The following is a 22,063-nucleotide window of genomic DNA, read 5'->3' as shown; positions in this document are numbered from 1 at the left end:
TACTAATGAATTTCATTAAGTCTGACAGCAGGGCAAATATGGTGAGTTTATATACAGTAACAGGCATTATCATGTTTGTCTTAGTGTGTAGTGTTAGTGCTTACATGTCTTTAATTATCTGGAGCTCAGGGTAAAAGCTCGTTCAGTGCTGAAATGATGAAGGTGAGACTGGTTTTCCCTTCTTTCTCAGCACCTGTATTCTCAGAGACAAGTTACAACAAAAGATACTCCTCCTTATTCTATAGGCTTATTTTTATTATAAGCCATACAAATAAACAAATAATTGTTTATTTGTATGGCACTGTTCATACACAGGGTAACAAAGTGCTTCACAAAGGCACTGAAACGTTAAAAAAGACATTAAAATGATAAGAAATAAAAGTGTGTATTCCAATATCAGTTACTAATTCATTCCTGTCTTCCACTAATGTGATTATAATGAGAATTTAAGAGAAAGCCTCAGGAAAAAGGATCTAATGACTCTGATCCCCGCCCTCACTTGCTGCTGCTGTACCTGTATAAACTGTCCTTTGGTTTTTAAAGAGCAGGATTGAACCACTGACACTTCAGGATCATCTCTCATACAAACATAAATGAGTGATTTGTGAACAGAGCTTTAAACGTCATCTGAAGATCTTGTTCTCGGAGGAAAAACACACGTTTTAGTTGTTGTTGCTCTTTAGTTCAAAGCTCACAAATCAAAGCTCACTACTACATTCACACTTTTCACACTTGTTAATTTAAGACTATCACAGCTGCTCTGACATGGGCGAACAGAGTCAGGGGGGGTCAAAGGTTACAGTATCCTGAAACAATGACAGACAGATGTTTATCCGACCTGACAAATGTCACTGACTGTAAACAAACGAGTCTTCAGAACATGAGACATCTGTCGGGAGCTTTAGTTTGAAAGGTGTTAAAAGTTTACCTTTCATTCATTTTTACACTTGAGGGAAAATCACTTGTTTCTTTTCTCCCACTTTCAGGAGCATAATCATAAACAGTCAAACTCAATTACAGAGGGGGCCAAAATTAAAAACTGTCCCAATTCCAGGGCCAAATGAGGTCATATGATATAAAATTCGGGAACAAACTATAAAGATCAAATAAAGAAACAATTACATTTGAAATTAGCATGTTACAATCCACAAGTGATTGCAATTGATGCCTTTTTTCCCCCATGAAATAAGTTTGAATGATTTACCCATGGAATAGCCTCAGCTTTACGAATGATTTTTCCACTGAAATTTAGCAATACTTCTATCTTAACTGATTTTCTCTGCTTTTAATTCACACACACACACACACACACACACACACACACACACACACACACACACACACACACACACACACACACACACACACACACACACACACACACACACACACACACACACAGGCCCATAGTCACATGCACCCAATGGCTTGTGTGGCATATGTGTGTCAACAGAAGGGCAGAAAAGACATAGATAAACTGTTTACCGTCTATGTTTACCGTGTTTACTGCTGGTTCCAAAATGTCTGTGAAAGACACATCAGGACCCACAATGACTGTAAAATATTGAGGACCTTGCTAACTAAAAAAAAAAAAAAGAAAGTGGAGACAATTCTTACAATTGCTCACTTTTGTTGTTGTCACGGCAAAATGTAAGTCTGGTGTGCGGCAAACGTGATTTTTGGGTGAAAAATTTGATTCAAGGTCAAAACGATGATGGAGAAAAAACAACAACAACAAAAGACAAACTTCAGACATTTTTCTGAAGTATTTTATTTTAATGTTTTAATGTTCCTGACATTTTTAGGTTGCCTGGCTGACTGTTTGCTTTCTTTTCTTTGTCTCATGTCGTCCACCCCCCACTCCCTCATGTCCATCATTGTTTGAATTCCAGATTGACAAACAATGGGTAAGTCTCCTCCATTTTCTCCATCCTCCACTCTTTTTTTTTTTTTTCTGTCCTTTCACACTTTTCCACATGAGCTCCATCAAACACCCCGGCTCACATCATGTACCGCGTCTTGTGTTTAAGGTCCTTGAAAAGGTTTTACACCTCGCTCGCTGCCTGGTAGATAGACGTCTGTGCTCAGTTGCCAATTGACCTCTGACTCTCTGAGTATAGCAGTCTGAAGGGTTGTGACATCGTGTCAATGCGAATGTGATCCAGAAGTTTGGTGAGGTCTGTTCGGTCCACAGTGGAGAACTTGACCACGTCTGATGTCCACTTCCTGATTTGTGCCGTGCATCACCTGCAAAATAGTCTGCACTTAATACAGTCGAGGAAAAAAACTCCTCTGGATTCACAGATTCTGCTTTTAGAGGCCATGGTTAAACTGTGGTTATTTACTGAATCAATGAAACCTCAAATTTATCTGCAGTCTTTTTGTTTCAGAGGTCATTTAAATGGGGTGAGGGAGGTGGGGTCACGCTGAAGAATCTCCCAACATTTTTACCAAGCTGAAGTAGCAGCCACAGCTCAATGAACAGATAAATGTTTTTAAAAGCAATAATTGTTCTTTTTAGGTTTAGCAGTTTGCACAATTTCCTCTCCTCCTCTCTGCTTTTTTTTTCTCTCTCTGTGGATAAAAAAAGAAAGAAGCCGAAAGCAGCGGTGTTAATTGAGGTAAGAAGAGGCATAAAAGAAAACCTCTCAAGATTTGCCAGGAAGATGTGCCGCGCTGAAAGAGAGCTGCCATTTTGCAGACTTGTCGAGAGAAGGAAAAAAAAAAACGAGGGGCGGGCGGCGGTGACCTCCCAGGACCTGCAGTTTGTCAGCGATCTGTGTGCTTTGTTGATTGAAATTTTTAATTTGGGTGTTCTTTAGACGGCCAGTGAAAGGGCATTGTCGCCAAGAGATGAACTCCCCTGCTGCTGCTGCTTTTCAGCGCTCAGCCCCAGCCTTTTTTGCTTCCCCTTCCTTCAAGGGAAAAGGTGCCATGAATATGTTTTTTTTTTTTCTTCTTCATGGGGTGGGGGGTAGTAGAGGTTTGTGTGTGTGTGTGTGTGTGTGTGTAGGTAGGAGGAGGAGGGGGGGGGGCAACGAGACATGAAATGGCGGATTAATTGAATCTTGTGTGAGCCTTTGGTCCTCGCAGCTGGACCGGTGCTTTAGAGAAATACAAGGCTGCTCTAATTGTAGGTAGATGCACAAAAAGTATCCTTCAGATTCCTTTGCTTTTTCAGCACAGACGGGAATGTCATTCAGCTGCATAATGGTCCTATTAGCTGCTTAACTCAGCGGCGTTACACGGATGGGAAGGTTTTCACACCTCGCTGTGCTGGGTGGGATGTGTGTGTGTGTGTGTGCGCGTGCATTTTTCTTTATGTGTTTTTACCGCACAGACAATTTTGTTTTTCTGCATTTGGGGAGGCGAGGAGTCATTTTCTTAGTGTGTTCCAAGGGTTTTGTGTAAAATAATGATATATTGCATCTTGCCCACCCCCCTCACCCCCTATTTCCCCTCCCTCAGCAACAGTACCACTCCAAAATCGATGTCCTTATCGATGAGGCGTTCAAAGAAATGATCTCCTCCCTCATCTCAAAGGTAAAAAAAAATATTTTTCCGTCCTCCAATGAAATCCTCCTTGTTTTTCTTCATATTTCATCATGTTTTTGATGTATTTATTTTATTACCGTCATATTTTAATTTTGGCTAAACTTACAGCAATGAAAATAATCACTTTAATTCCCCAAATAAGGAACACATGATGCTCTTTCGTTTCATACACAAAGGAAAAGTGTTCTTATGAATGTGTTTATAATAAGTATACTGAGCGCTAAGTTGTTATTGCACTTCCCTCCTCTGTCTGCAGTTTGCCGGTGTTTTAGACGGTGTCCTTTCCAAGCTCTCGAGATACGATGAAGGAACGTTCTTCTCTTCAATCCTCTCTTTCACAGTGAGTAGCCATGTTTTTGTTGTTTTTTGTTCTTTCTCGTCTGGGAAACAGAGAGTGGCTCGCTGTCTCTTTCACAGCTCACAGAGGCAACCTGTTATTTTGCTGGAAACTAGATCTTCAGTGTCATTCTTATTCTTCTTCTACTCCTCCTCCTCCTCCTGCTGCATCTCCTGCCCACCTCTCCCGAAAGGTGAAAGCTGCTGCCAAATATGTGGAAGTCCCTGTGAGTCTGTTGATCTCTGCCTGCCCTTTGACTATTATCCACGCTGTCGGTCAACTGTCGGGTCCTTCATATTTGTGTTTCCATCCACATTCATTCAGAGGAAACATCAGTTGTAGAATCAAACAACCGCTAACTCTCGTTGCAGTTTCTCTCATGTGTTTGTGTGTTGTTTTCTTTTGTTTTTTTTCCCCTTATTATAAGTTTGTTATTACACTGTGTTAAACATGTGTGAAAAATAAAGAGGGTTTTTTATTCCATCTGCAGCTCCAGAGCCAAAGATCGCACAACAAGCATAATTAATTGCGCTCTTCCTCGGAGATGTGTTTCGCCCGAAGTGTTGGTTTGTGGGCGGCGACGTTCAGGTGCCGCGCGGTTAATGAACGGCGGCGGCGTGGCAAAGGCCGGGGGCCGCGGCGGGGTCACGCGGGTGGAGGAGCCGGCGGCGCGCGCGAAGCAGGAGTTGGCGTGTCAAGGCGATGAGGCGTTAACGCTGTTATGTGATGCTGAAAAGTGTGAAGGAGAGCGAGATTTAGACTCCAGAATTAGATCTCTCTGAGATGCGGTGACCCCTCATTTGCTAAAGTGATTAACAACTAAAAATGAACTAAGAACAAATCCTCTGTGATTTGTTTTTCTTTAATACAAATTCTGGCAGTTTGTAAAAGCTTCCACTGGGATTACGAATTATTTTAAAATCACTTGCTCCAAATCTCCCAGGATTTAATCCAAACACTTTGGAAATGAAAATGAATATTTAAAAAAAAATATAATAGGAAGTGAATTACTTTCCCTTTCTTACTCAGAGTAGTGAGGCTGTAATTAATTTCTTCTTTAATGCTGCATTTAAAAGACAAAGTTCCTGCTGAATGTGACCAAACAAGCTGACACTGACGATTAGGTTTTTAATATCCTTTTTTTATTTAGGCTTGTGTTTGCTTAATTGTTTTTACTGCTCAACACTATCAAACCCTCGTTCACCAAACACAGACATGCATCCGCCAGTATCATGAGCAGTCCTACAATGGGCGGACTTTGATGCAGGCAGCCATATTTAGCTCTGTATCACAGAGCTGTAATTGAACATTTCATTCTCTTTGCATCACAAAAAATATTTCAAAATAAAAGTAAGTTATTGAATTTCGTCGCGAGACTTGGATAAGTTTGGTAAAAAAAAAAAAAATGAATAGTTGAGATCCACTTTTTCACAGATACTTGAATTAACCCTGTAAAGCCCAAACCATTAAATAATTGACAGAAAATTCAAATTCTTTGAAACTGGAGCCTTTATTGGTCCTTCTAAACAAGCAAGCTTTTTTTTTTTTTTTTAATTTGTATCATATTTGATACAGTGGGTCACAATGCTCAGAGATTCTTTTTTTTTCTTGAACAAAAAATACACAAACAAATCCAACTAATCAAACAAAAACAATGCAGCAATGGAACTGGCAGGGTGGAGGTCTGGAAGACCTCTTTTACTCATTTTGCGGTTCACAACCTTTTTATTTTGAGTGATGGTAGGCTTGAAAACACTTGTTCAGACAAAGATGCGCTCTGCATTTCTCACAGTACACGTGGGCAAAGTGGCCTACGCAGTGCTTGCATCTCTGTGGGGTTTCCCATAATATTATACATCGGGTTTGTCAAGGAAAAAATTGTCACACTGCTTATGTGGGGGGCTCAAAGTTTAGTTTTAGAGGCTCTTAAAGCTTGTATTTTGTTCCTTTCCCTACTTTAATCGTTTCCTATTCTTTCGACTGTTTATTCTCTACTAGTCTGACCACTATCTGGCTGTAGAATCCTATTTACATTGTTACACTTGTTTATTATAATATAGGTCAGTTAGATCATTGTTAAGTGTAACAACACTCTTTTGAACTGTGTATCCTGTACGACTTACGGTCACCTGTTTCCTGGGCATTAAGATCCACAGAGTAAAATGCTTGGACATGACATGATGATGATGATTTTTAGTTTTCATTGGACAATTTGGGCCCAAAGTGCAGCACAAGGCTCTTTGCTATAGTTTTCGAGTTTTATTTTTCTTGTCTAGTCATCGTCCACCAGCCACATTGTTTCAGTAGCAAATGTACTGGGATTAAAACGAGGTGTGTGATCAGGTGCATTGTTGGTGAATGACTATCTTTTGGCAGGCGAAGTTGATCGTGTGACAATGTCAGCCAGGTTACAAGCTTTTAAAGGGAATATCAGATGTTGCTGTGATTGCATATTACACCTAAAACAGGATCTGAACCGTGCACCTGATGCATTGATCCACTGTTCTACTGTCAAACGAACAAAAGTAGCTTTGGTTTAGAATAAATAAACAGATATGACGTCGTACCATGAGCTTTGGAACGTGATCTGAATATTTAATTTAGCCTCTGTATTTGTATTTTCCAGTCAGGTTTGCGAGTTGCTCCAAGCATACGTGAACATTATGTATGAACTGAGTTATTAGCAGAGGTTCACAGGGTTGTGGTTCCGTGAATCAAAAAAAAAAAATGTGTCCTCCAGCAACGACTGCGCTCTATAGTGTTTTGTTCATTACACGTTACATTTGATAAAAACCACACCTGAAACAGCAGATGTGAGAACATCCTGCACTGAGTCATTGAGCAGCTCAAATAAAGAGCTGAACAACCTCAGTCAACCTCCCTAATCCTCTGGCCAGCCATAGTGCAAACTTCCTCGTCAGCCGCCTCCTCCACTGAAATTATAATGTAACCGCCATCTTGGCCTTTTGGTCTTTTGTGTGGAGGGAACCTGATGCAGGTAAGCCTCTTTTCCAGGTGGCGTGAAGGGGGAGGGTCGGGGCTGAGCTGCTTCACAAGACGACTCCACCTTCATGCACCTTTGTCACGAAAAGACGAGACTCACCCCCCCCCACCCCTTTGCTGTTTACATTTTACAGACTTACTAGTTTTGTGTTTAGCTGTTTTTAAGCAATCTCGACACATTGATTGCGTATTAATGGTTATATGAAACGTGACATATTTATTACAGCTGTTTTATTGAGTTTTAGGACCTTAGTTTTTCCCCTAACTTTTCACATAAACACCTGTCACTAACACCTCACAGTCCTTCTTAGTGTTTATCATTATTCTCTAGATTATATCAGATTTCTTGTTTGCCAGTTTATGTTTATTAGCTTCCTGTAAACATGTTTCCCAAACATGGTTGTTTTTTGTTTTTTAAGTGGTAAATTATTAAAGGCGCCATATGTAAGAATGTGGTCAAAAATGGTTACTACGCTCAAATTCAAAATACGTTTTCTCTGCCATTGTAGCTCAGACGTAACTGGCAACCCGTGGTTGTGCGGCAGCTGAGACTCTACTGACTGCAATGATCGGTAGACAGCAGTAGGTGGCGCCACATGCCAAAACATGATTTCAAAACATAAACATGATTTGCAGTCTGGGAAAGTTTTTTTTTAATGCAAATATTTTGTCTGTACTGTTGTTGTTGGTGAGTTCAGTTTGTTATATGAACATTATTCCTGAGTCTCTGTGACATATTAGGAGGATTTTAAGGCCAGTGGCTTAAGATTTATTACATAATGCACCTTTAAATAATTTTTTTAGCTATCACTTGATGATCAGGTGTACTTTCCCCCCCCTGACCAAACAATGTTCACATCTAAGTTTTCTTTCACATAATTATCATCGTCTGAGTGGGATATTTTGCTTTGTCATGTGACATGACATGACAGATATTCTGAAGAAAAAAAAAGGCTTGGAGAGGTTCAGTCTGTATATCTCACACATTCAGTCACACGTGGTCTACAGGACTGACGTGTTCACGCCTGTACAGCCAAGACGCCAGTGATTGACAAGGCACACATGCTCGTATCGAACATATGCACGGTGGCAAAGCAAGAACACAAACATTGGACGAGTTTGTCAACACGGCTGGCTATACCACACAATCACGCTTAAAGGTTTTTCACGTGATACATTCTCGTGTGTAGCAACAATTTTAATATTCTCAATCTCGTTTCGTGAGATTATTTTCTGAAGTAGAGAATAATGTTAAGTTTGATATATACAATTTAGGCTTTTCAAAGGGCCGACTAGATAGAAAAAAAGTTAAGCCAAATTCGGTTCAGAGTTTTAAATGACGGGAGGACATAAAGTTAAATAAAGGAATCTAAATAATTCCTCACTGTATATAAAAACATATTTGTACACACACACAACATACACCTGGCAGAAAAGGAAATTAATCCAAAGCAGGAAACAAGCGGTCGGTCGAGGTAGGCAATTACCTGGCATTTCACTGCCCTCCCTTCCCTCCTTTTTTATTACAAAGTGCTCATTATCAACACTCCACTTCAGTTCTCTTCTCCGCCCAGTCTGTATTCGAACAGTGCTTTTTTTTTTTTTTTTATATATGTGTGTGTGTTGTCAAATGTTGACGAGCAACCAGGCAGCCATTATCCAGGCTGGAAGAGGATTAGTGGTGTTTGGCTACAAGTGAAGAAACAGTGAAGGAGACAAAAACAGGCAGAGAGCAGAGCGTGACAAGAGTGCTGAGCTCCTTGTATGTGGAGTATTTTTTTTTTCTTTCTTTCTTTCTTTCTGTCTGTCTTTGTTTCCTCTCGTGTTAAAGTCTTAATCTCGCTGGCTGGAACTGTGCCGACATCTCCGATCTGTCAGGCTGCTTTGTCGCCTCGTCAGAGCGAGAGAAAAGATAGGTAAATTACTGAGAGTAAACCCTGAGGGGGATAAAAGGAGGGAAACTGATGTCTCAAGTGACAACAGGGGTAGTGATATGTTGCCAGTGACACAAACACACACGTAGACACTGTAGTACGGATTTTTCTCTCTCACTTTGACCCCATTCACATTATTCGGGTGTATTTGATTTGAGGACATTGTAGTTACTTTGTTTTGGCCCTGAAACCTCACAGAACCAGGAGGATTCAAAATTGACTGTGTGCCGCAGTGATGTCCTCCACAGTGTTCCACTCGATGTTTGAACCAGCAAATGAAAGATCAGTTGCTCAATGTTGAGCAGTGGGGTTTGCCTCACAGTGATTCATCATGGAAGATATCAGGCTCTGCAGACTAGTCATGTTCTACCTCAGCAGACTGGGAAAACCATCTCTTGGTTGTTGACCAATACCTTTACTTGACCTTTGACAGAACCCTGAAAACTAATCTCACTGTTAATGTCAAACTCTCAAGATGCACATTACAGGTGTGTTCCTGTGGGGACTGACTGCGTTGTTGCTTTAACTACCCTAATCTACAGGTCTGCAGAGATTACTTGCTTCCTAAAGCTGATGTGGAATGTTGCCCGTTTTGTGGGAAAGAAAATTGTAACCAAATCAAAGAAGAGAGAAGATGATGTGCTTTTTTTGTAGAGTGTAGCATGTAGGTGAGTGTGGGTTAGTCCAGCAAATAAGGTTTCTCAGTATCTTGTCTGGAGATGATATCTAATATGGACGATGATTAGCTTGAGACTGCCTGATCTACATAGTGGTACGTGGTCCATTACCCCATTTTTAAACCAATACGAGTACCTGGTGTCAGAATGTGTTGAGCTACATATGACGACTGCTGTGTTATCATAACTTTTGGAAGATGTGTATAGATCAAGACAATAATTATATATTTTGACACACTTTTTGCTTCCTGTAATCTGAACATTGCAGTAGCCTTATTGCGATTTCGATAACATTTTCGATTAATCGTTCAGCCCTAGTCCAGGGTGTACCCCGCCTATCGCCCTATGTCAGCTGAGATGGGTACAGCACCCCCCCCTGTGATCCTCCGGTAGAGGATAAAGCGGTAGATAATGGATGGATGGATGTTCAGCCCTAGTGGTCACAAGTGGGTGGTGCACCGCCACACTTTGTGACAACAGAAATCGTATCCGCGCTCCCTGAATTATAACCGTTTCCAGTCCAGTTGGATTCGCCTTCTTCTTTTTGGTCAAAAGAGACGATGAAGAAGACTGTAACTGTGTGATGCTTGCTCCAGATTATCTTTATTTAAATGATTTCTCTGCATTTACCCCATCCTCTATTAGGAACCTTCCTAGAATTAGGAGCAGCAGGCAACCACTTAGCAGCGCCCAGGGAGCAATGGGGGTTGGGTACCTTGCTCAGGGGTACTCAAGTTCCCTTTCCACTTGGCCATGGCTGCCCTTTTGTGAGGAAGTTTGCTGCTACCAGACTTAACAATACAAGAAAAGGCAAATGGGATGAGCTTCTGGCGAGAGAATAAAGCTACTGGAATGGGATGTGAGAGAGCATTTTAGTCTGAATGTAACTGCGGCCTTGTAGGATTTAGAAATGATTTATCAGGAAGTCATGGAGAAGTCAAAGAGTCTCAAAAAGATCCCTTCAGTCTGTCAGATAATCGCTCAGTCGTGATGTTGATGTTGACGTGGGATCAATGCAGATGCAGATGTCCTGTGCAAACAGAAAGCCTTCAATCACGACAGTTTTAATGGACGTGACCTGAAAGTGTCTGCTACGACACGAGAGAGAGAACGTGACGAGCGTTGTAGCATAACACGCACACACGTGGTTTACTCTCGTCCAGATTTCTACTCTGGTCGTTGATCTGTCAGACCCTTAACTCTCCACTTACTGCAGAGGACTCTGGGCGATTCTGACAGGGCACTGTCAATCACTGGACCTGACCCTCCTTCTCCATCTGGATGAATGTAACATTCAAACAACACAGACACACACACCAACCAAATACGCCTGCAGCCATGTGACCCCACTTTAACCCCTGATATCTGCAGGTCCTCTGGTCCAGCAGTCCCTCTGAATTACAGCTGAGAGACTATGAGTGATCTCAGTCTGTCACTCGCTGTTAGGTACCGTTAGCTGCTAGTACTGGTTTTACACGGCACCTATCACAGAGTTTGTATATTACTGTTACATTGGAGAACGTGCAGTATATCTGAAAGAGTTACTGGAGCAATTTCGATCGTTTTCTGTCAGTGAGCTGACGACGACACTGGCTTCAACGTTACCATACTGGGTGTCGGTGTGGCTGCATGTGTCCTCTGTGAACTGATGAATAAACATCAAGTACGACCTCATAAATCCTCCCAACTATGTGAATATGAAGCAAACTGTTTACCAAAGATAAAAGAACAAATCAAGTCTGTACGAGGAGTGATTCCACTGCATCAAGAGCAGGAGCTGGCAGGAAACTCTGCCTTTTCACCGCTGCCTCTTTACTTCTCAACTTTTAATTTTGGCTCATGATTGTGTTTGTGCAGTAAAGGAGTTGACATTTTTCCCCCCGACGTTAATAAGTGACTGACTGACTTAGACCGCCTACAATAACCAGTCTCTAACCCTGCCTTCTGCCTTTAAGTGAAGCCAAAAGGTCTCTTGGTTTCTTGAGGATCCATATCCTTGTTTTTTCACTGGGGGACCCGACGCGCCACGCTCGGCAGCGCTGACCCCCCCGGGGGCCAACGCATGTGGGCTCAGAGGAAATGGGTGTGAAAGATGTCAAAGCAATTACGATAAGCATTACAGTGGTAATCTCCCCTGACAACGGGGAGTGTGAATGAACAGAGCTTTACCCACTTCTCTTGCCTCTGGCCTCTCCCCGCCAAACATACCACCGCTTCCACAGCAGTTAATGTTTCCTGCGCCTCAAGAGCTCCAGCAGCTTCTTATTTCTCCCAGCAGAGTGAAAGTAGATTGTTTTGTTTTGGGTTTTTTTTCCTTTTCATCCGTGAAGCAGCAGGTGATGCTAAACATTTGTTCCCTCAGTTATTGGAGTGTAAACCAGTCTCATCGTTAACAAAAGCACACACAGACTTGTGTAGGGAACTTGTTTCTAGTGAGTCATTATCTTACATGGCTGAGAATATATTTTCCTGTTTTGCTCTTGACAGCTTGTACAGAATGTTTCTTTAAAAAAAAAAAAAAGTATTTGAGCATAAACGCCACTCATGGTCAAATGTGTGAATTTGAATCCTTATTTTATACCTTTAATTGTCGATCTCGATATAGAACACTGTGACAGGCTTTTTAACAGCTGCACTTTACAGAAATACTGATTAACCAGAAATGAAAAATAATTAGTTGTATATGTATAAATAAAGGTGCTATTACAAATAAAGACTTTGCTCCCTTTACGTGTACAGTATATTATACATTTGAGTCAGGAATTCTACTCAAAGGCAGTGCTTTTTAGTTTGTGTGTGCAAGTATTTCAAAGATAATATGACATTTTGTTGCTAAAGATTTAAGCAAATAATAATAAATAAATAAAGAGAACTGTATTAAGAATAAATGGTGCAAAGTCAGAGTGTGAAGGGAAACAAAGCAAAGGTGATAGTGTTCCTCATTTGAAGAAATTAATTTAGGAATTTAAGTGATGAATTATGAATCCAAGGCAACTATTTAGTAAATTGTGGGAGCGAATAAAAAGGCTCCGTAAAAAATTTCAACTATTACAGGTCAGTGGAGCCACGGCGAGACCCTGAAGTCATGTTTTTGCTCTCTTTAGAATTCGATCAATGCTTTGCGCTAAACTCAATTAACTACATGTTCAGGGTGAACAAAAATCACACGGAACATTTTGTGCGACTGACCCTGAGATGACGGTTTATGACGGTGCGCGTGAAAGAAAAGAACTCCCAACAGAGGCTAAATTACTGGTATGTTTCCAGGGTTTGTGTCGTCCCAGACTGACACACACGGGGGATTTTCTTTTTTTTTTTACAAGTCAGTGTATAGTCGTACATCACTGATGTCTGGTTTGACAACATGGATTTGTTCCCCACAGATTGGCTGTAGGCGGCACTTGACACATTGAAGTGTGTGCTCTAATTCCCCTATGTATGAAAATACTTAATACTCACTCATTGTTGACCACTTTATCCACATGAGGGTCGCAGAGAGGGTATAGCCAATACTTAATACTGTATCTAGAGCTGCAACCAACCATTATTTTTGTAATCGATTAATCTGTCGATTACTTTGTCAATTAATCTATTTGTCCAAAAAAAAGTGTCGGAAACGATCAAAAATGTTGATCGGTGTTTGTCAAACCTGGAAATGATGATCTTGTCAAATGTCTTGTTTTATCCACAAACTAAAAATGAATCAGTTTTAATGATTTCTTTATGTGGAGCAAAGAAACAAAGAAAAAAAAATCACTTAAGTCAGTCAAATCATTTAAGAAGCTAAAACAATCTTGTTTCAATCATGAAAAAAGCGATTAATCGATTATCAAAATAGTTGACGATTAAGTTAGTAATTGATTAATTGTTTCAGCTCTAACTGTATCTTAAATTGTGGATCAAGTCGTGATTTCACCTCATCAGCTCGTCAGGCTTCTCTGAAATTCCTGTTGAGCCACTTTTGACACGTGAACTCCGGAAAATGCAGAGCGGAAGAATTTGCTCTTCTTTTAAAAACTAATCTCGGCTCATAATATGTTTAGCATTGTTTCGTAACTTATTTGTTGTACGCTTCTCACCCGATATAGCAAATTTCCCCTGTGGACAATAATGAAGCACTGTGCAAAAGTCTCCCTGGGCACCACCAGCAAATCTTGAAATAAACCTGGTGTGATTTTTTTCACAGCAGATATTTGTGGTCATGAACTAGGAGGACAAACATAGGTTTTTACCAATAGCATAAAGTATTTTGTTCATAGGTTACACTAAAATCTTGACATCTTACCCCGAGACTTTTGCACAGCGTGTGTATACATATATAGATATATGTATACACGTTGTTATTTGGGAGTTTGTTCCATCTCAGACACTGCTGCTGATTGTGTGCAGAGGTCATCAGGCTGCCTGCTGACTGGCTTCCACTCTGCTGTGTATCGTATCTTATGAACAGCATGGCTGAAGTGCGACGTGCATGTTGAAACGCTGGGCCATGTTCACATGCTTGTCACCAGGTTTGTTGAGTTTGTACCCTGCATTGAGCCTCGGTGTGTGTGCCCTCATGCCTCCGTCTGTGTCCTCTCTCCTGCAGAAACCAGGGATGGATCTGGCCGACACCTACATCACCTTCGTACGACAGAACCAGGACATCCTCAGAGACCGCATCAATGATGAGGTCTACATCGAGGAAGTGTTCGATGTAAGTAGTTTCAAAAATCTTTTCACAGATTCAAGTAGTTTATTTGAGCTTAAAACTTAACTTACGTCCAATTTAGTTCATGTTTTTGTCTGAAAAAAAGTACAGAAAGACAATTCTTCACAAATTCCTCGAGATCTTTCAGGTGTGATCTGATGATTCACATCTGGTCAAAGCAGACCAGTTTGGATGGTTTTAACACATTGAAGACGTGAACAAGAACCTTAGGTTTTGACACAAAGCTCACAAATTGAATGTAGACCTGCCTCTCTCACTTTTGTTTTTATTTTCTATGTTCCTAAAACATCCTCCTCCTTTTCTTCCTCCATGATGTGCTACTTTGACTTGTCATCTGTCTGATCTTAATTTCCTGCTTTGTCAAAGTCTGTGTAGAACTATAAAGCAACTCTGTGAAGCTATGAGAGAAATCTATATAAAACAGGGGTCTCAAACTGGCGGTCCGGGGGACACATGAGGCCCCCCACATAATATCATGTGATAATGACCTTAGCGTCTTTTAAACACAGTGTGTAGCTGAGGCACAGCTGCCAGCGAGGTGATAGAATATAATAAATGTTTGCTAACAATGTTTTTTATAACAGTAATAATAAGACACTTGGTCATAATTATCTCATTATTATATGTATCATACACAACATTCAATTACATTTATAAATACACTTGTTAGGGCCCGAGCCACGAATGGCAGTGGCCGAAAACTGCTCCAGGTACGAATTTTAATTACAGTTGTCCATACTATTTTTAATGTTTAATAAATGTCTGTTGTTGTTTTTTTTCCTCACTTTTTGTTCTCTAGGCCAGTCCCCTCTTGACCACAATAGATGCGCATTGGCCCCCAGGTCATTTGAGTTTGAGACATCTGATATAAAACCTCAAACAGAATAGAGAATATTAGCAGGAAATACTGTCATTCTGCGTATTCTACTTATGAATCCTCTTCAAAACAGTGATTAAAAACGACTGCTCTCTACATTTGACTGTTAAACAAAATGTAGTCACTCCAGTTGTTTTATTATCATTAAAACAACTGGTATTTAATGTTGAAAAAGCTCATCTTCTAATCTTCTGAGACTCTCTGATGATACGTTAAAAAATTTGGTTATCTCGTTATTTGGTTCATCCTTGACTCCAACTGAAAGTTTATATAGAATATTACATTTATTTTTACTCAGATTTTTTTGACCACGTTTTGAAATTTCAAAGAAAAAGTAGAATCTAAATTCATGGACTTGCAACAACATGATGAACCTGAAAGAGCAAACCTAAAATTTAACTCAACTCAACGTGGATAAAGTTGTTGAATGTGACAGTTCTTTTCTCAGTGTCAAACAAAACTTGATTTTGGATATTTAAACTTTTTCTGTGGTGTTTCTGCAAATTAAAAAGTTAGACTAATCTTTACATCTTTAGCGGAAACACTGAATATCTCAAACTGCAGATATGCAGATTGCTGGTTTGCGAAAAGTGCGCTCCGCTAACAACCAGGCGGCTGCTTGTGCTGTTGCTGGTGTGATGTTCGATTCTCCAGTTTCAGAGCAGCAGCAGCAGCAGCAGGTCGCTTTGAGGCTGAAAACACCAACTGCTTCTGTTGACCTGTTTATCACTTAGGAAACACCGAGAGCTGCCGGCTCCTTCTGCAGGAGCCTGAAAACACACCTTTACATCCATCTATCCATCGCTCCGTCCCACGCTGTCCGTTTTCTCCCACCGCCCGCCCTCCCGCCAGGATTCAGATTTAAAAGAATATTTTAGCGGCGAGTTGTCAAACACGCCTCGGCTCACCGGCGTGAGTCAATGCAGCGGACATGGCGGCTCAGACCTTCGCACATATTAGCAGCACGATGCAGAGCGATGGATTTCTGCCGCCTGCCGCCTCCTCTGAGGGTTTGGGGTGTAGTGGCAGGGACACGAGCTGCACCGTGCTGATTTATGTGTGCGTGTTTGAAGAGGGGAGTTTGAGGAGAATGAGTCTAATGGAGCTCAGAAGGGCCCAGTCATGCGCTGAGGGGAGGTGATGGCAGGGCTTTGAAGTGTCTCCACTCAGTCTTTGTATCACACACACACACACACACACACACGGAGACATGCACTTTGTGTGTATCAACAAAAAAAAAGTAAATCCTGTGTTTGTGCAGCAGCAGCAGCGTTTGTCCTCCTGCCAGCAGCATTATGGCTATGCTATTGCCTGGTTTCCGTGCGTCTGAGAGAGTCAAAGTCAAATTCATTTACGGAGCCTTTTCTTTAAACGGACGGTTTGTTGACACTGTTAGGTATAAGGAGGAAAGAGGCTGTTACAGCGAGCAATACAATGAGACGCAGGACAAAGACGGGGGGACGCCAACACGCAGCTGTGATCATGTCCATGATTTTCTTCCTCTGTGTGTGTGCATGCTCACATGTGCCTGTCTGTCTATTTGTGTACAAGTGCTCCCCGGGGAATGCCTTTGTGTGAATGAGAAGTGTGACACACACACACACACACACACACACACACATGCACGGAGTCAGCCAAATCACCTTGATGAACCAGCTGTGGACACTGTGATGAAGGACAAACATGTGGATCTCTTATCAAGTCATTTCATCTCAGATTCAGGCTTTAAGATTTCCTTTCACCTGTCCATGGTGTCACCTGAGATTTTCTCCTCTTGGTCATTTTCAATGGTTGAATTTAGCTTTTCTTCCAAAAACCAGAATATTTTTAGTCAAAATTGCTGTGATATCATTTTCTGACTGGACACTGACCCACAATGCAGTGCAAGGCGACCCTCCACTCTCCTCCCACGGCATATTTCCTCCATCTGTTTTCACTCTCCTCCTCTAATTGGCACAATTAAGGAGCGCCTTCGTACTCAATTTCCACGACAGTTAACGCAGCTCGCGAGGCGGCCATTAGGCAGCTGATTAGTCGCTTTGAGGAAACTCGAAACCCAAATAAATGTTTGAGTGAGCGTGTGCGCAGAGAGAGAGGAGGAGGGTTAGAGAATCAGTAGAAATCATCGCGGGAGCAAAGAGTAATTTCAACATCCTCAGCGGCCTCACTCAGAGCGTGAGGCGATTGTAGAGCCAGGTGATTAGCATAAACAACTCAAATCCGTGCATTGAAATATTTCATTTGGGCAACATGAAGAGAAAAAGATGAACAGGGAAGGAAGGAAGTGTGAGAAAATGAGACAATTGTACATCTGGATTAGATCAAATCTGTCTTCTCTCAAGTTTTCCACTGGGGCACAATTCATATTTCTCCAACTCAAACAAATACAACGAATCTAAACAAAAGTTGAGCATTAAAATGTCTATCTATCTATCTATCTATCTATCTATCTATCTATCTATCTATCTATCTATCTATCTATCTATCTATCTATCTATCTATCTATCTATCTATCTATCTGTCTGTTTATGCTAGCTAACTAGCATATATCTAGCTATCATTCTATTTGTAACTAGCTAGCCCACACAAAATATGCTAGCAAACAAATGCTATCTATCTATCTATCTATCTATCTATCTATCTATCTATCTATCTATCTATCTATCTATCTATCTATCTATCTATCTATCTATCTATCTATCTATCTATCTATCTATCTATCTATCTATCTATCTATCTACCTATCTATCTACCTATCTATCTATCTATCAATCTATCTATCGTGCAGTAGTTTTCAGGACAGTTAAGCTACAAGTATGGTATAATTTGGTGAAAAAAATATCAGTATCAAAATATTTGTTGAATACTCTGATCGTCAGAATTGTTCCAAGTATTTTGTTCTCACAAATTAACATACTTTTTTCAGAAAAATCAAGGTGAAACATACAAATAACACAACTAAGAAAAATTTAAATGGTCCGTTCCTTTCAGCAATGAGAAAACTATGAGCACACGTCCGTCACAGTCGTGTCTTGGTACAATCCCTTTCTGTAAGGACTGTCGTTTTTGTAAATTTGTTTTGAGATTTGTCAAAGTCTTTCATGTGTTTTGTAGCATTGGTTTCATTCATTTTTGTCAGCAAAGAAACTCAAACCTGAACCCTCTTTTCTAAGTGAACACGATGTTTTTTATGCGTGTTGTTGACACTTAACAGCTTAGACCAAGTGAAGAAGAGCTTCATTACTGTGATGGAGACAGTGCTGGAGGTTAGGAATCACAGGAGATAAATGAAAAAAAAAAGTCAAATATTTGCGTGACCCCTGTATGATCGCGGGTGTGTTTTGTTTTGGCTTTTGTCGAGTACAGTGAATAATCTTTGGTCTGTTTCTCTCTATTAAATCGGAAGGTAATTACAGACTTGTCAGAGCAAAATGAAGTCTATCAGCAGCTCATGAAACAGATGTGAATATTACAGGTCATTACTGTGTCAGAGCAATGTCCCCAAGCACTCTGAATAAAGCGGAATAACGTCACGGGCTGTGGGCATTTTTAGTCAGGATCACTCTTCAGATTAAAGAAGGTGCGGCCTGGTGGGTGAGGGTGTGAAGGAATAGTGTTTATTAAAAAACATAAATGGATAGATAGAACTTATTTTGTTTTGTTTTTAAGCTATGGCCTTTTCCCCTGATGTAAAATATTCATTCACCAGTAAATTATTGTCTTCGAATAAGTAAAGAATTTAGTTTTTCCATAATATTTTTACCATGTGGTCATGAATAACATTGTGAGGAAGCAATCATCTAAATTATACCACATTCCCATTGGTAGAAATCCCCCCCAAAACCTTAATTATTATTATTAACTCTTAAGAGTTCCTTTTAAAAAAAACTTACTAATTTGTTCCTAGCGGCAGAAAATGTTACCTTCCCAAAAACTGCTGTAAAAACATTAAATATCAATGTATTTTTTTTTACACTTTAAATTAGTCAATGTTTACTATGTTTACTAAACTATTTCAGTCTGAAATAAAACATATTGAATATGAATACTATTTTTGAAATTCAAACCCTTTAAAGGCCAGTATGTTTACACAACTCTAGTAAGTTTGTGCATAGCTTAGCCATTTTAGGCTAATTCAAGGAACTGAGATGACGGTTCAAAATTTTACCAAAATGTATATCCTCTGGCAGATATGAGCTATATTCATTCAAGTGGCTTAACAATAAAAAATTAATGGCAGAAAATGATGCTAGTGGTTAGCATGGTTAGCCAATCATTAATATTTATTGCAATGTTTACTTTGTAAAAATTGGGGCCGTGCTTCGAATAATTAACTGAATCAATCGGTTCTTCTTTAGAGGTTTACAAAGAGCACATGAACATTGTCAGTGAGAGCTACAACGTTGTTTTTTGTAGAAAAATGTATTCAACCCTTTATCGGGCACTCATTGAAATACTTGGAAATTCCCAATTCCAATCCTAATGTCAGAAAAAAACACATATAAACTTAAAGGAACATTTGTTTTTAGTTAGTTTAATTACTGCTGTCGATTGGTCCGACAGTGTGACTTCACTTTCTGTGACATAGTCCAACCTTCGCTGATTGACTGAGAGAAGTCACATGATTTTCCAACCTGCAGTGGTGCTGCATACACCATTTTGGATATCTGTGATAAAGGATTAACTTTGTTGAATTTTTCTAAAAACCTGTCTTTGCTTCTTACAGCAATGGTATACTGGCTGCGTGAAGGCCGTGTGTGTTTGGTTGACGGACAGACTGGACCTGCAGCTCCACACGTACCAGCTGAAAACACTGATTAAGATTGTGAAGGTAAACAAAACAATGGCAGAAAACCAATGAAGAAGAGTCCTTTGCATTCAAAATGACCAAAATCAACATCTCCTTTGAGAAAAAATGTTAACCCTTCTGCATGTGTACTTCTTATTACCGTAAATCCTAGACCCTTTGCGATATCTAGAACAATTAAAAACTATGGACTGGCGATCTGTCCAGGGTGTGACCTGTCCAGCCTTTTGTCCTATGCCAGCTGAGATTGGCACAGCTCCCCCCACACGACCCTCATGTGGAGGATAAAGTGATAGAAGACGGATGTATGGACACCGGAAGGCAGAGAAATATACTTGTCATTATGGTAGCCCTCAGGACTTCCGAGGAACAACCGCTTAAATCAAACGTTAGTGACGTCAGCTTCTCGGTACCGTAATTCCTAAACGGTTGAATAACAGCGAGATATGGAAAGTGAAAGTTATCTTGGAAAAAGGGGCAGAAAATCCAAATAAATCCAGGCAGCCTGAATATCATGATGGTCATAAGAGGGTTAACTCATGACCCATTCAGGTAAAAACAGAACTGGCACTAAAGGAAAACCCTGCTCGAGGGTCTAAGGACAGAGGATGTTACCAACCCTGTGAAGTCCCGTGAGCCAAACTATGTTTTGTAAACTGTGGGCTATACAAATAATTAAAGATTGATTGGATTGAAAGGAAAAGAACAAAATGACAAAAGTGGTTTCCTTGAAAGCAGAAACAGCAGCAGACGTTTTTGAAGGTGGGAAGAAAATGGCGTACAAATATTTTTCTACGGCTTTTGTCTTTTCATAGTTTGCTAATGGACAGAGACGTTGAGCAGGTTTTAACGTGAAAGAAATGTGACAAGAAAAGATAATGGTTTCTTACTGAAGGTAAAAACCCCTCATCAGTCTGCCTTCCTAGTCCGACACATAAAAGACTCGGTTTGTCCTTCGTCTCAGTCTCACCGCATTCGTCCTTCAGACGGGTGAAGAGCATCCGCCTCCTCCAGCTCGCTGCATTCCTAAGATGCTCTCTGTTTTTTTTTCTCCCCCCTTCCCTTCCCTTCCCTTCTCCCTTCTCTCTCTCTCCACCCTCCCGCCTCATCAGAAGACCTACCGTGACTTCAGGCTGCAGGGTGTGCTGGATGGCACGTTGAACAGCAAGAGCCACGAGACCGTGTACAACCGTCTGACGGTGGAGGAAGCCACAGCCGCCGTCAAGGCGGGGGACGGCCTGCAGGGCATTAGCATGAGAGACAGCGATGAGGAGGATGACTAAAATCTACACACACACACACACACACGCCCTGTTTCTACTCCATTGTTATCTTTAACAGATTAGAACCATTTATGACTTTTAATTACATGACTGTGTCCTTCACGTCACTAAACAGGTCTCATTCAAACAACACATGTTATTTCAGACTAATTATTAGTCTTATTATGTAAAGTAGGTGCTACTGGTTTTTTTGTTTTTCCAACAGCAGAACAGGTAAAGTTATAATGTGTGCCGCCATGTTGCAACAGCTCGATCCACTGAGCTCAGCCTTATTGGAGCGTTGTTAGCCGTTCTCCTTTAATAAAAGAGACAACAGACAATTTAAAAGATTACAACAGACACGAGGAAAAATGTTTTGATTTACAACAGGGCGAGTTATGCTGATGTAAAGTTAAGTGCACTTGGCAGCATTGGTTTTGTTTTTGTAAACCAAGTGATGTGAGCAAGAAATTCACTTCTGCTCAGAACAAAGAGTTCAACGTTTTACCCCAAATCCTTGAAAACAGACTCTACTTTCTAAACTCTTTTTGTAGTGATCCTGCATATGGCAGCTTTAAGTCTACTTTACTCATGCTTGACTTAAGGAAACTTTACGAGGCTCGCTTGTATCATGAATTGAACTGAATCTTAATCTAACAGTGTCGTCACAGCCCTAATGCGACTTAAGCCTGGTGTTACGACCGCTGTCCTTAGGTCATGATGTATAAATGTGTGATAAGTGACAGTTATAAGCTCACCTGAAAAAAGGAAATGGCTGCACTGTCGATAAAAGCAAAATCAGGCTCACAAACTAAAGAATATTTCTTTATTTTCCATCAAAATCAAAAACAGTCTACGAGTCTGTCTCACAATATGTTTTACCTCCCTAGTTTTACTTTT

General features: G+C 40.5%; 1 protein-coding gene across 1 annotated transcript in view; it reads left to right on the top strand.

Annotated features, from left to right (window-relative positions):
• The window catches only part of cadps2 (Ca++-dependent secretion activator 2), a gene marked incomplete at its 3' end in the record, with an annotated part of 138,305 nt that extends 117,121 nt beyond the window's left edge, over positions 1 to 21,184 (top strand). The window contains exons 22-28 of the mRNA XM_083893187.1: positions 1,893 to 1,907; positions 3,469 to 3,543; positions 3,812 to 3,895; positions 4,086 to 4,118; positions 14,095 to 14,202; positions 19,821 to 19,925; positions 21,014 to 21,184. Of these exons, the coding sequence (XP_083749313.1) occupies positions 1,893 to 1,907; positions 3,469 to 3,543; positions 3,812 to 3,895; positions 4,086 to 4,118; positions 14,095 to 14,202; positions 19,821 to 19,925; positions 21,014 to 21,184 (591 nt within the window). The remainder of the gene's footprint in view (positions 1 to 1,892; positions 1,908 to 3,468; positions 3,544 to 3,811; positions 3,896 to 4,085; positions 4,119 to 14,094; positions 14,203 to 19,820; positions 19,926 to 21,013) is intronic.
• Positions 21,185 to 22,063: the final 879 nt, after the last annotated feature.

Source organism: Microchirus variegatus, assembly GCF_963457635.1.
Source record: "Microchirus variegatus genome assembly, chromosome: 8".
In the NCBI taxonomy this organism is placed as follows: Eukaryota; Metazoa; Chordata; class Actinopteri; order Pleuronectiformes; family Soleidae; genus Microchirus; species Microchirus variegatus.
Note: the sequence above shows the minus strand (reverse complement) of the source record. Positions and strands in the feature narration are given on the sequence as shown.